We start from the raw sequence: 13,524 nt of genomic DNA on the forward strand, positions 1-13,524 counted from the left end.
CATCAGCTAGTGCCCAAGTGTTGAGACATCAGCCAGTGGGGGACATTTTGCATTCAAACCGTAACATTCTACCATTGGCTTATAGTCATATCTTAATTCAAAATGCACTCTATCCAACTTTAAAAGTCTCCATTGTCTTAATATTCCAACATTGTTCCATTCTGAAGTTCAAAGTCTTGTAAGAATCAAGGCATTCTTTATTGTGAACCCATGTGAAATGAAAAAAAGGTGCTTCCAACATATAATGACCAGGGTGAATGTTCCCTTTTCAGAAAGGAGAAGCATGAAGATATCAAAGAAATAGGGGGCCAAAGCAAGGCCAAAGCAGACAGGACAATTATCAAACCCCACAGCTTCATTTCTTGCATCTAGGGTTCATTGTAGTATCATCTGGGCTCCATCAGAGCTTCACCTTCAAGGCTTCATTCACAGCCCACTGAAGAGCTCCATTCAGGGACCCTGACCCTTCTATATATTGCCTGGACCTCAGCAGCTTCCTTAATCCTTGCCAAGTTCTCCTTTACCCACTCACTCTTGCATGTTCATGCCTGAAAAAACAGTGCCATGTGGGTAATGCCAACTTCAGTGGAGCCGAGCCTGTCCCCTTGAACCAGAACTGTAGTGGCCTCTGAGTGTCTGACTGGATGAACTTGGGAAAGTGTTTCCCTAGAAGGCCCTACTGGAACAGGATGTCCAGGAGGTTCTTGTGTTCAATTGTTCTCTTTAAAGAAGTTTTTCAAAACAGTTTTGCATTGTTGTATCATGCAACTTTTCACAGATAGGCTCTTGCCCTCAAGTTACTTTTCTTATTTCCAAAGTTCAGAATGTGTGAGGTGAGGAATTTGAGTAAGTGAAGATTGATGATTTCAGGGAAAATTGTTAAAAGTGAGGAAGACTGGCTGCAGCCCAATGTTTGTGTCTATGAGGCCCTTAGTTCTATCTCTACCCCTGAAAAAACAAAATTAAAAATAAATAGATAGCTTTTTTAAAAATCCAGGCACTCCAAAGCAACACAGAGAAACCTTGTCTCAAAAAAAAAATTCAGGCACAGTAGCACATACCTTTAATCCCAGTACTATGGAGACAGAGGCGAACAGATCTCTGTGAGTGTGAGGCCAGCCTGGTCTACTTAGTGAGCTCCAGGACAGCCAGGGCTACACTGTGAGTAGTAATCATAAGGAGGTGGGGATTTGAGGTGAAAAAATGAAGCATGTTTATGTAAAAGCCATGATCTGCTCTGTGCCATGAAGAGGTAGAGAAAATGGAATACAGAACAGGCTAGACAGGTAAGCTCTGGATACAAGAGAAGCGTCACTTAAAACAAAAAGGACAGGTGGATGTGGATGCAGGTGCTTTTGGATAGCAGAGAAAGAAATTCCAATGTTTCAGTCTAAGTAACTGGCAAGAAATTATAGTTAGGTTGTCAGTCTCACTGACTTTAATTGTGTAACATTGGGGAAATGACCTAACCCTCTGAGCTTGTATATTCTAGTTTATGTAGTTGTGAGATGAAGTGCAGAGCACAACTAGAATCAGAGCCGTGCTGCGTAGAGTGCCTGGGTCACAGTCGGTGCTCGGCAGTGCAGTCCTTCACCTTCCCGTCACTTCATTGCTTCCAGGCAGTCTTCAAAAGGGAGGCGAGGGAATTTTTCATTACATATTGAGACACACAAAATAAGGACATGGGGCTAGGGAGATTTGCCACAGGTCCCAGCAAGAGACCTTGTTTCAAAAAAACAAGGTGAGAGAGCTGGAAAAAATGGTTTGGAGTTAAGAGCACTTGCTACTCCTCCAGAGGACCTAAATTAGATTGCCAGCACCCACGCCAGGCGGCTTAAAACTGCCTGTAACTCTAACTCCAAAAGATCTGGCACCCTCCTCTGGCCTCTGCGGGTTCCTGCATACACACAGTGTGCACACACAAACACACATACACATAAATCAAAATAAGTAAATTTTTTCTTAAAGAGTAAGATCAGGACCAGAGCCAATGGTACACACTTTTAATCCTAGCACTTATAAAGCAGAGACAGGTAGATTTCTGTATGCTCAAGGTCTATATAGTTCCAGGACCATTGATGAATGACTCTTGGAGAACATCAGAGTTTGACCTTTGATCTCTTGATAACATTTGCACTTGCACACACAACTTCACACATCCCCAAATGTACACACATAAATTCATACAAACATGTGGTAAAGTGCTTTCAGACTTACTTCATTCCAACTGTTATTCAAAGTCTCAACAGAAGTGATATTTAAGGCTTGGGTTTAAAGAACATGATGTAGGATTTTGTTGTTGTTGCTATTTGTCTTTTTTTCCTTCTCTGAAATACAGGAACTGTAGAGACTTAGCACAAGTTATGAAATTGATTTAGAACCATTGTATAATCAAGGCATTTCAGTAGAGTTATCACCAGAGTCTTTAAACTTGACAAATGCAAAAAGATACAACTTATGCCTAAGTCATTTAAATGTAATTATATACTTCTCTTCTTTTCTCGTCCTATCTCCCACAGACAAACCACCTCCTCCTTAAAAAAATAAAATAGAAAATAAAAGAAAGACACCTATATGTTAGGTTATCTAAATCTTTCTATGAGTGTAAACTTGAAGTCTAACAGACATTACCCATGTTTGAATGTCTGTTCTTTTACATAATATGATCTTTTGCTTTTCTGTGTACAATGTTTTCTTTAGTATGTGTAGAACTTTTTATGTCCAAAGTCACTAGACATTTTATGTGTAGCTGTTAAGTAAATAGTTAATTAGTGTCTGATTTGCAAGGTCATGATCTGGGACTGGGGAAATTGCAGTGATTGAAAAGTCAACCTTCTCCAAAGTTCCAGGCAAGTTTAATATTTACATGTGATAAATGCTGTGTTTTTAAGGATCATTTTTAGAATAATGTTTCAAAAGTCTTTCTGCAAACTGCTTTTCTAAAAGAGATTTCTGAAGAGATTTTTTTTGTGAAATCTTATATGGAAGTTTATTCCCATTTTTACAAAAGCAATACTCTTTAGGCTATTCTGACTTGCATTTGATGATTAGGACAGTTTTAATTTTATGTTGTTAATTTTAGTCCCTTCCAGATATGCAGCATATTCAGGAAGAAAACTTATCCTCCCCACCATTGGGTCCTCCCAACTATCTGCAGGTGTCCAAAGATTCTGCCAGTAATAGTAGCAAGAACTCTTCTTGTGACACGGATGACTTTGTTTTGGTTCCACACAACATCTCGTCAGACCACTCATGTGAGAATCTTTTCTACTCTTACACATTATATTTTTTAATTTACTAAATTTAAACCTCTATATTTAAACTCGTTGTGTAGGGCACCTTTACAAATGAGCATTTATTTAGTTGCTTTGAATTCTCGGAATTATATACCTACTTTTCTAAAATATGCTTAGTGATTTTCTGTAAGATAGTGTTTTTGAATTCTGAAGGTAATAAAAAGGTTTAAAGAAATAATCTCAAATTATGTTTACATCCAAACAAAAAGAGAGAAGCAAGCAAAATGAGCAAGTATCTTTAAAGAGATGAAGTAAAGGAAGAATCTATTTGAGGGAAAAAAAAATCTAAAAGTCAGTTGTTTGTTTAAGAGACAGGATTTTCCCCATGCTGACAACAGACTTGCAATCTCCCTGTGTCAGCCTCTTGCGTCCTGGGATTATAATGGGTATGTACCACCATACTTAGCTTTAGAAGGCTCTTCAGCAGAGTCCAGATTAAATAAACTTATCCAGGACTGATTAGAATGGTGAGGAGTGCCAGAAAACCCATAGAAAAGAGAAGTTAGGCAGAAATGTTGACAAGGTAGGGACCCATGATGTGGTTGTGCAAGGATTAGGATCAGGGGAAGTCGAGATTTGGTACTACTTCCTGTGTGCAGAAGAGATCTGCATTAGGTCTGTGTAGGTGCTAAGTTACTAAGCACCCACTTAGTGACTGTGTGCTTCTTCTCAGCATTGTCCTTGCTTGTTTGTTTGCAAGATCATAATCCCCAGCATGAACAAAGAGAGGAAAACATGGACCACAGCAAGTGTGCAGTTTAGAATCAGTGCTGTGAAAACTAGGAATACCTTTAAATATCATCCTGTAGTACAGTGACTTGCTTTCTTTATTAAAAGAAATATTTCAAGCTGGGCAGTGGTGGCACATGCCTTGAATCCCAGTGCAGGAAGTTGAGGCGGGCGGATCTCTGTGAGTTCAAGGCTAGCCTGGTCTGCAAGAGCTAGTTCCAGGACAGGCTCCAAAGCTACAGATAAATCCTGTCTCGGAAAAAAATAAAAAATAAAAGAAATATTTCAAACAAAATAGTACAGCAGAAACTCAAGTCACCAATGTAACATGCTACTTCTGCATGTGTCAGGATTCGCTGTATGTATTTGAAGTACTTTTCTAAAGATAGGCAAATACTACCAGTACATCTAAAGTCTCGTTCCTCTCAGTCCTCAAGTTATGTATTCTTCCTGTAGATGTTTTGATCCTTTAATCTATACCTGAACCCATATTTCTCTCTCTCTCTCTCTCTCTCTCTCTCTCTCTCTCTCTCTCTCTCTCTTTCATTGAAATAAATGTTATACAGTGTTTATTCTATATTTTTTGTTCTATTTTTGTTATGCATCTGAATGCATGAGTAGTCATTTTAATGCTTCAGTTTTACAGGACAACTGAAGCTCAGTTTGCTCATTTCCCTACTGATTTACAATAAATTATTTCTGAAATTTCAATATTTAAAATGTATTAAAGGTCAGGCTGGAGAGATGACTCAGCCATTAAAGGCTAGTCTCAAAATCACAAGTAAAATGCATTATAGGTCACCCCAATACCATTGACTTATCAGACTGAATTCTGACAATATGTCTGTGTACAGATACCAGAATTTCTTCAAAGTGGGTACCTTATAAAATATGAGTGAAGGATTTGTCTCTGTGTATAGTGATGCTAATGTTTTAATAAATAAAGCTTGCCTAAAGATAAGAAGGGCAAAGCTAAACTACCAGAGGTCAGGCAGTAGTGGCACACACCTTTAATCCCAGGATTTCAGAGACAAGCAGCAGACAGATCTCTGTGAATTCAAGGTTACCCTGGGCTACACAAGATCAATGCAGAAACAAATCCAAGTGGTGGTGCCTCACACCCTTAATCCCAGTACTAGGGAGTCTCACCTTTAATCCCACCACTAGAGGAAATATAAAATGGGAGGGGAGAGAGAGGCTTATTCAGCTAGCTTAGTCGGTGGTCACCCAGCTTTGGAAGAGATAATTCTCTAGTGACTTGGCTGCTTTACTTTTCTGGTTTTCGGGTTGAACCCCGGTATCTGTCTCTGGGTTTTTATTATTCATGCTATATGTGTCAAGAGGCTTTACCTCTAATTTCTCTTGTACTCCCTAATTTACAATATTTTCTTTAAAAGAATTCTTTTACATTTAACTTTACCTCATGCAATTAATTTATAGGTTAAATAAATGAAAGAATGGGATAATTATTATTTAGTGTATGTGCCTGCATACCTGGAGGTCAAAAGACAACCCTCAGGAATCATCTCCTTCCTCCTTTTATTTTACGCGTCCCCAGGATCAGATTCAAGTCATCAGGCTTAGCAGCAGCCCAGTTTAAAAACTCTTAATTGACGTGAGCTAGTCATGGTGGCACACACCTTTAATTCCTTTTGAACGCTTTAAATATATTATTTTTTAAATGATTTATTTTTATTTCATGAATTGATGGTTTGTCTTCACATATATCTGTAGGAGAGCATCATATCCCCTGGTACTAGAGTTACAGACAGTTGTGGGTTACCAGGCAGGTGCTGGGAATTAAACTATAGGGTCCTTAGGAAGGCTTTTTAACTGCTGAGCCATGTCCCCAGCCCCAGTTAAGTTCTCTATATTTTTAAAGATTTATTATTTTTATTTTGTGTATGAATATTGTGACTGGCACATTGTATGCCTAGCACCCACAGGAGCAAGGGAAGGGAACCAGACCACTGAGAGCTGGAGTTATGAATAGCTGTGGCTGTGTGAACGCTAGAGACAGAACCCGGGTCTCTGCAAGGGTGGCCAGTGCTCTTAACCACTGAGACATCTCCTCAACCTCATAAATCCCCTTAGTCATGAATGTAAAGAAACGAAACATTGCAGTGTAAACTAAGAGCTCCTATAATTGAAAATCTGGCAAATTAAGAACTCACAGAAAAGTGTAAATATTATAGGGAGTCATTGCTTTACACTAACCTGTGGACTAGGGCTCAGTGGGTAATCAAAATGAAGTCATTACACTGAAGTGTCACAGCTTCGTTCTGAAACTGATCTTTCAGGAAATCAGAAGTATTATAATTACAGAGATAACAGTTATCATAATTAAGCTCCCTTTCCTTAATCTTTGCATGGAAAGAGTTATAGGAAATAACCCAATGCTAAGGAATTAGTTATTACTTCCTATGGTCTGTCACTCTGTCCGAACCTTACAAGGAATGTGACTTGTCCGTCACCCATGGCTCCTTGTTTCGTTTTTCCTTCTCCAGCCCTTTCTGACTCTAAAACCAACCTCCACTATTTAGTCTATGGAACACTTACTCTGTTTCTCAGAACAAAGCGAAAGCATTTACTGATTCTACAGTAGAAAATAAAGCCAATTAAGATTTCATTCTGCTTTGTTTTTCAAAATAAGGTTTCTCTGTGTAGCCCTGGCTATCCTGGAATTTGCTTTTGTAGACCAGGCTGGTCTCAAACTCAGAGATCTGACTGCCTCTGTTTGCCAAGTGCTGGAATTAAAGGTGTGCCCACAATGGAAACTTGAAAACTGTGTTTTAGCCAGGCATAGTGATGCACACCTTTAACCCCAATACTTGGGAGGCAAAGGCAGTCAGATCTCTTGAGTTCAAGGCCAGCCTGGTATACATAGTGAGTTCCAGGACAACCAGAGCTATATAATGAGACTATATAAATAAATATATAAATATGTATAAAAATTAAAAAAAATACAAAACACATATAAGGAAGGAAGAAAGAAAGGAAGGAAGGAAAGAAGGAGAGAGAGAGAGAAGAAAAAAGAAAGCTGTGTTTTACCTCGGTGTCTACTGGGTGGAATATATGGCTGTTGCATTTCATTGGACTGTTTCCTTTGGGGAAGACTACTCTGACATGGTCTTCTGCCTAAAGAATATAACCCTGATAGTATTTTAGTGTATAATGAATGCCTGTAGTTTCAAGAGTTAGTGTAAAATTTCACTTAATAATTTACTTTGTCAGTCATTTGAGCTCTAGTACTCTTACCTCTAATTCTTTGTGGCATTCTGTAGTACAGAGACCAGTTTGATTCTGTCTCAAGTATTTATATCTAGCCTTGAGCTTTAGTTGTGGATGAGCTTTGCTGCCAATAGTAAATTGGAGAAGACTTCTATATCTGCTTTTTCCTCTGTATATTTTAAAATAAATTCTGTGGTTATATTTAAGGTATAGGATATTTTTATAGTAAGAATACCTAGTAAAATGGTTATCATAATGAAACATAACCATATTCTCATAGTAACATCTTTTTCTCCATAGCATAAACAGTTATAATCTGGTCATTTATCAAAAATCTGATAATGCTGTTATTTACTATGTTCTAACTTTAATTTTTGTTTGTTTGTTTTTCCAGACAGGGTTTTTCTGTGTAGCTCTGTCTGTCCTGGAACTAGCTTTGTAGACTAGACTGGCCTCAAACTCAGAAATATGCTTGCCTCAGCCTCCCGAGTGCTGAATTACAGTGTGTACCGTCATGCTCTGCTTTAAGTTTTTATTGCATTTATGTATGCATATGTATTTGTGATGATTGAAGGACAACTTGCAGAACTCAGTTCTCTTCCTTCTATGTGGGTCCTGGGGACTGAACTCATGTTCTTAGGCTTGGTGGCGAGCATCCTTACCAGCTGAGCCAACCTGCCAGCCTGCCTTTTTTAAAACAGACTTTCATATAATCTGTCTTTAGTCCCACTTTGAAAGGTATAGGTATCTGGTATTGCTGGTTATTTGAAGCCTTTTTAGGGTTCTGTGATATATAGTGATTTATAGATTTATAAATTTAGAATAGAATTACCATTCTATTTTCTTGGGTCAAGTAGATGAAAAAGAGCCTAATCTTACCCATCATCTTTCTAATTTACTTTCTTCTCTTCCTCCCTTTCTCCCTTCCTCCCTCGGTTTCTTTCTTGTTCTTTTTCCCTTTTTTGAGGCGTATTTTCAAGAGGATTATTCTATCTTCCTGAGTGTGTGTATGTGCATATGTGTGTTGGGAAAGGGGTGGTAAATACAAGAATATGGGACCAAAACCAGTCCTGGGTTGAACATTTCTCTGGTAGTAAGCTTTTCTTGTCTCCTTGCCTGTGTAAGTACAGGTTCTTATTTGTCTCCTGTCTTTGGATTTTCAAAGTACTAGTGTGGGATCATAGTATAATATAAATAGGACTTAAATATAATTACTAAAAGCTATTGGAGATCTTTTTTGAAGTTTTTTGTCTTTAGGGATATACAAATTACCCAGACCTAAAATCACTTGAAATATCTTCCTACTCCGTGGTTAAGTTACCAAGTTGATATGTAGTTAAATTCCTTGCTTTATATTACTTTTGGATTCTAGGAATTACTAATTTTTTTATTTAATTTTGTTTTATAATTACATAGTTTCAAACTGAAAACAAAAACCAAAGTGTATTACCAGGTAGTGGTGGTGCATGCCTTTAATCCCAGCACTTGGAAGGCAGAGGCAGGCAGATCTCTGTGAGTTCGAGACCAACCTATGTGGTAATAAGGAACGGCGGGCCGCTTCCCACTGCCCACTGGCTAGCTTTACCCGAAATAATTACACGGAAACTGTATTCATTTAAACATTGCCTGGCCCATTATGTGTAGTATCTTATTGGCTAATTCTCACATCTTGCTTTAACCCATATTTAGTAATCTGTGTAGCACCACAAGGTGGTGGCTTACCGGGAAAGATCCTAACCTGCGGCTGTCTCAGAGAGGAGAGTCATGGCGACTACCTCATTGCCTTCTTCCCAGCATTCTGTTCTGTCTACTCCACCCATCTAAGGGCTGGCCTATCAAAAAGGCCAAGGCAGTCTCTTTATTAACCAATGAAAGTAACACATAGACAGATGACCCTCCTCCATCAAACCTGGTCTACAAGAGCTAGTTCCAGGACAGGCCCCAGAGCTACAGAAAGACCCTGTCCTGAAAAAACAAACAAACAAAACACAGTATATTTATGAAACATATATATTTTTGTTTAGATTTTAGTTTTTAATTACTTGTGTATGTTGGAGAAGGTTGTACACATGAATGTTGCGCCTGAGGAGGCCATTCCAGAATATTGGGTCCCCTGGATCTAGTTTAACAGACGGTGTGAGCTTCATGATGTGTGTGTGGGAACCAAGATGGATCCTCTGGAAGAATTGTAGATGTTCTTAATTCCTGAGCTGTCTTTCTAGGCTCGGATGTACATTCCTGCCTCTTCCAGTTTCCTTACCCACAGAGTCTCTTTGTGGCTTTAAGTAGGTACCTGTCGTGCCCCACTACTCTTTATTCATTGCCTTCATTTAGTTTCTCTAGACCTCCTTATCACTACCTGATATTATTTTACTATATTCTAGAAGTTCTTTGACGTCTAGGTTATAAGTTCATCTGAGCTGGACCCAAACTGTGCCAAATAAATGCAGTGCTCAGTTTCTTATCAGGATCATTCACAGGAATTTTTGTAACTCTCCTTTCTTTTTGAATATAGATTATCAGCATGGTTTATTTAAGAAATATTTATTTGGTCAACTGTTATTTAATATCACATGGAATGACAGAGGATGCTGTGATGGAGTATAGTAGTGTTAGGGTCTGAGTTCTGAACTGGTGGAATTGATGTATATGAAAGATAGATGAGAAGATGAAGATGGCCTATGGTATCTGCTGCTGTATTCAAAAGAACAATGTCTTATTTAACAAGCTTCCAAAATCTCACAGAGGTGTTATACAGAGGATGGGCACTCCAGCATTCTGTTGAGCCACACTTTGTTTTATAACCAGTTCTAGTATAATGTAATGTATATATTTTATGCAAAACTGTGTGGTAAAAGTCACTAAGCCATCAAGAGAATCTGTCTCAAAAAGCCAAGACTGTAGAAGCAAACTCAGCATGGTGATGCATACCTGAATCCCAGATACAACTGGAAGGAAAGGCAGCACAGATCACGATGTGGGAAGGATCCTTGAGTCTGTGACTTTCAAATTGGTCTGGGTAACATGGTGAGACACATCTCAACAACAAATAGGAACAACACACACAACATACAGATATTACACCACACACATAACACACAAAATTACACATGCCTAGGAAAGGAATAGTGAAGAAATACATAAACATAGCACAACATACAGAACTTTAACTCAAAAAAAGATCATGGGCTATGCCGGATGGTGCCCAGCCACAGCCTACAAACACCCGGACAGGACTGTTTTTCCCAGGCCTGCAGTTCAGATTCATCAGGAGAAATTAGTTCTTATAACTTTGAGTGGTGAATCTGTCGAAAACCATAAAAAAGACCGAGACCAGAAAGCCAGGCAGTGATGTCACATTCCCTTCATTCAAGCACTTGGGAAACAGAGAGAAGTGGTAAATTGAGGCCATCCTGGTCTACAAAGTGAGGCCCTATTTCAAAATAAGCAAAGAAGGTTGTAGGCTTACTTGAGGGTCTACACAATGAGCTCATGGACAGTCAGATGTATAGAGACCATGCATCAAGAAACTAAAACAAATGCCATCCCCCAAAAAATCCAACAAAAAATGGATAAGTTCATGTTGTATTCAGATTATTTCTAAATCATCATGTTGGAAGAGATTTCCATTCTTTTAAAGCATGTGATATAATGCAATTGACTCCTTCTCTTCAGATGATATGCCAATGGGGACTGCTGCCAGACGTGCTTCAAATGAATTCTTCATGTGTGGAGGGTATGTTTATATATTTTACCAGAAGAGTTTTTATATTTTGGGCCTGGGGAATGTGTTCAGTTGATGGAATGCTTTTCTAGCTTGCACAGAGCCCTAGGTCCCACTGCAGGACCATGTAAAATAAATACTATGGCATAGTACACCATTGTAATCCCAGCACCTGGGAGATGGAGGCAGGATGATCAGAAATTCATTTTTTTTTAAGATTTTATTTATTTATTTATTTATTTATGCAGTAAGTATTCTGCCTGAGGCCAGAAGAGGGCACCAGATCTCACTATAGGTGGTTGTAAGCCACCACGTGGTTGTGGGAATTGAACTCAGGGCATTTGGAAGAGCAGTCAGTACTCTTAACCGCTGAGTCATCTCTCCAGCCCTAGAAGTTCACATTTTAATTTAAGAAATATTTTTCATATTTTGTTATTTTTGTGACTTTATTAAATTTTGTTCTTGATTTACTTTTTGTTTCAGAATTTACACATGTATACATTTATGTGTTTAACATGCGTACATACTATTTTGGGGGTTTTTGGTTTTCGTTCTGTTCATTTGTTTTGAGTATGGGGGTTGAACCTAGCACCTCAGACATGCTACCTAAGCTTTCCTATTGAATTGTGTACCCAACCCATTACCTTTTTTTTTCTTATTTTGAGATAGCATTTTGCTAAATTGCCTAGGCTGACCTTGAACTCCCAGAAGCCCAAGATGACTTTGAACTTGCAGTTCTCCTGTCTTAGTCTCTTGAACAGGTTTGCACTACTAGGAAAAGCTTACAATTTCTTTTTTAAAAGAAAAAAAATTAACACTTTGTGTCAGGAACCAGCCTCGACAAAAATACCTCTTGCCAGGATAGAGGCATGGGGATTTAGAAATATAATAAAGAATATGAAGACTAGGCGGGCGGTGGTGGCTCACGCCTTTAATCCCAGCACTCAGGAGGCAGAGGTAGGCGGATCTCTGTGAGTTCGAGGCCAGCCTGGTCTACAGGAGCTAGTTCTAGGACAGGCACCAAAAAAACTACAGAGAAACTCTGTCTCGAAAATTAAAAAAAAAAAAAAGAAAGAAAGAAAGAAAAAAGAAAAGAAGAACATGAAGATAACAAATGAAAATAATAAAACAGAAACATATAGAATTATATCAGGAAGGAATTCCAGTGAGTACTGAAAATTCGCCCGCGTTTAATTTCCAACTGTTTAAAATACCCCTGAACCCAAAAGGTAGGAGTAAGACAAAAAACTGCATTAACACGGAAATGAACTACATTAACACGGAAATGAACAACAACTGAAGGTCGCGGGCTACGTTCATCGTTAAATATCATGTTGCTAGAACAAGTCACCCTTCCACCAAAACACTCTGTAGGCAAACCACTCCCTGTGTGGAATCCAAAGTTATCTCCTTAAGGGAACTGGAATTTAGTTGGATCCTCAAACTTTCATTTGAGGTAGAAACACATCTACTTCTCTATTCCTGAAATGCAAGGTCTGTCTATTCACCACACCTGTTGACGACAACCTTGAGAGAGCAGAACTCTCTGTTCTGCTCCAGGTGGGAGGTAACTAGAGATAACATAATAACTTTGAAGGACTAGAGGTAAGTTCGAACTCTCGGACCTTTGGTCAACGTGGAAATAGACTCACATTTTCGGGCCTCCACAACTTTGTGTTTATATATGTATTTGCAGTGCTGGAGATAAATCCAGAGCCTTGCGCGTGCTAGGCAAGTTCTGTGCCCCTAAACTGTATTCCTAGCTTGTTTTCTGTTTTTCATTTCAAGACAGTTTCTACTTTACCTAGGCAGACCTTGAACTAGAAATCTTGTCTCAGCTTCCTAAGTAGCTAAGGTTACGGGCTTGTGTTACTAAACCCATTAAAACAAATTTTAGTTATGATAACAAATCCATAAATTCTATTCTTAACTATGTCAATAACTTGTAGTGCAGTAAGTTGAGTATATTCTCCTTGTTATGCAGCCTCATTAGCCCTGGTGCTCAGTACAGTGACAGGTGTTGCAGCTGATTTCCCCCATTTCCTGGGAGTTTAAACCTCTTTCTCCCCTCCCTTTTTTTACCTCTGTGTAGCCCTGGCAGTCCTGGAACTTGTAGACCAGGCTGGCTTCGAACTCACAGAGATCCACCTGCCTCTGTCTCCTGAGTTCTAGGATTAAAGGCATATGCCACCACCACCAGGCTGTCAGGAGTGTAGGGATGTTCTTGACAGATGTGAGTTCTGGGTACATATGCTTTTTTAAACAGGATATTTCTTATTCACATTTAAAAGTGACCACTTAGCTTTCTAGAATATTCTCTAAATATAGCTAATAGGTCAACAAAGAAAAATTACTCTGACTACTCTTTCTTTCTTAAATTATGGTGGCAGGCAGTATCAGCCTACTGTGTCACCTCACAGTGAAACAGCCCCAATTCCAGTTCCTACTCAAGTAAGGAATTATCAGCGCATAGAGCAGAATCTTATATCCACTGCCAGCTCTGGCACAAATCCACATGGTTCTCCAAGGTAAGCCAGTGTCTTT

The 13,524-nt window shown here is 38.8% G+C and overlaps 1 protein-coding gene across 3 annotated transcripts in view; it reads left to right on the forward strand.

Annotated features, from left to right (window-relative positions):
- The window catches only part of Ulk2 (unc-51 like autophagy activating kinase 2), a 73,278-nt gene that overhangs the window by 28,609 nt on the left and 31,145 nt on the right, over positions 1-13,524 (forward strand). For 2 of the 3 annotated variants that reach the window (XM_048448183.3, XM_048448184.3), the window contains 3 exons: positions 3,083-3,254; positions 10,932-10,992; positions 13,371-13,508. In XM_048448183.3, the coding sequence (XP_048304140.1) occupies positions 3,083-3,254; positions 10,932-10,992; positions 13,371-13,508 (371 nt within the window). The remainder of the gene's footprint in view (positions 1-3,082; positions 3,255-10,931; positions 10,993-13,370; positions 13,509-13,524) is intronic. The other variant, XM_085695059.2, reaches the window with a different exon arrangement.

Source organism: Myodes glareolus, chromosome 9 (assembly GCF_982192425.1).
Source record: "Myodes glareolus chromosome 9, mMyoGla1.1, whole genome shotgun sequence".
Lineage (NCBI taxonomy): Eukaryota > Metazoa > Chordata > Mammalia > Rodentia > Cricetidae > Myodes > Myodes glareolus.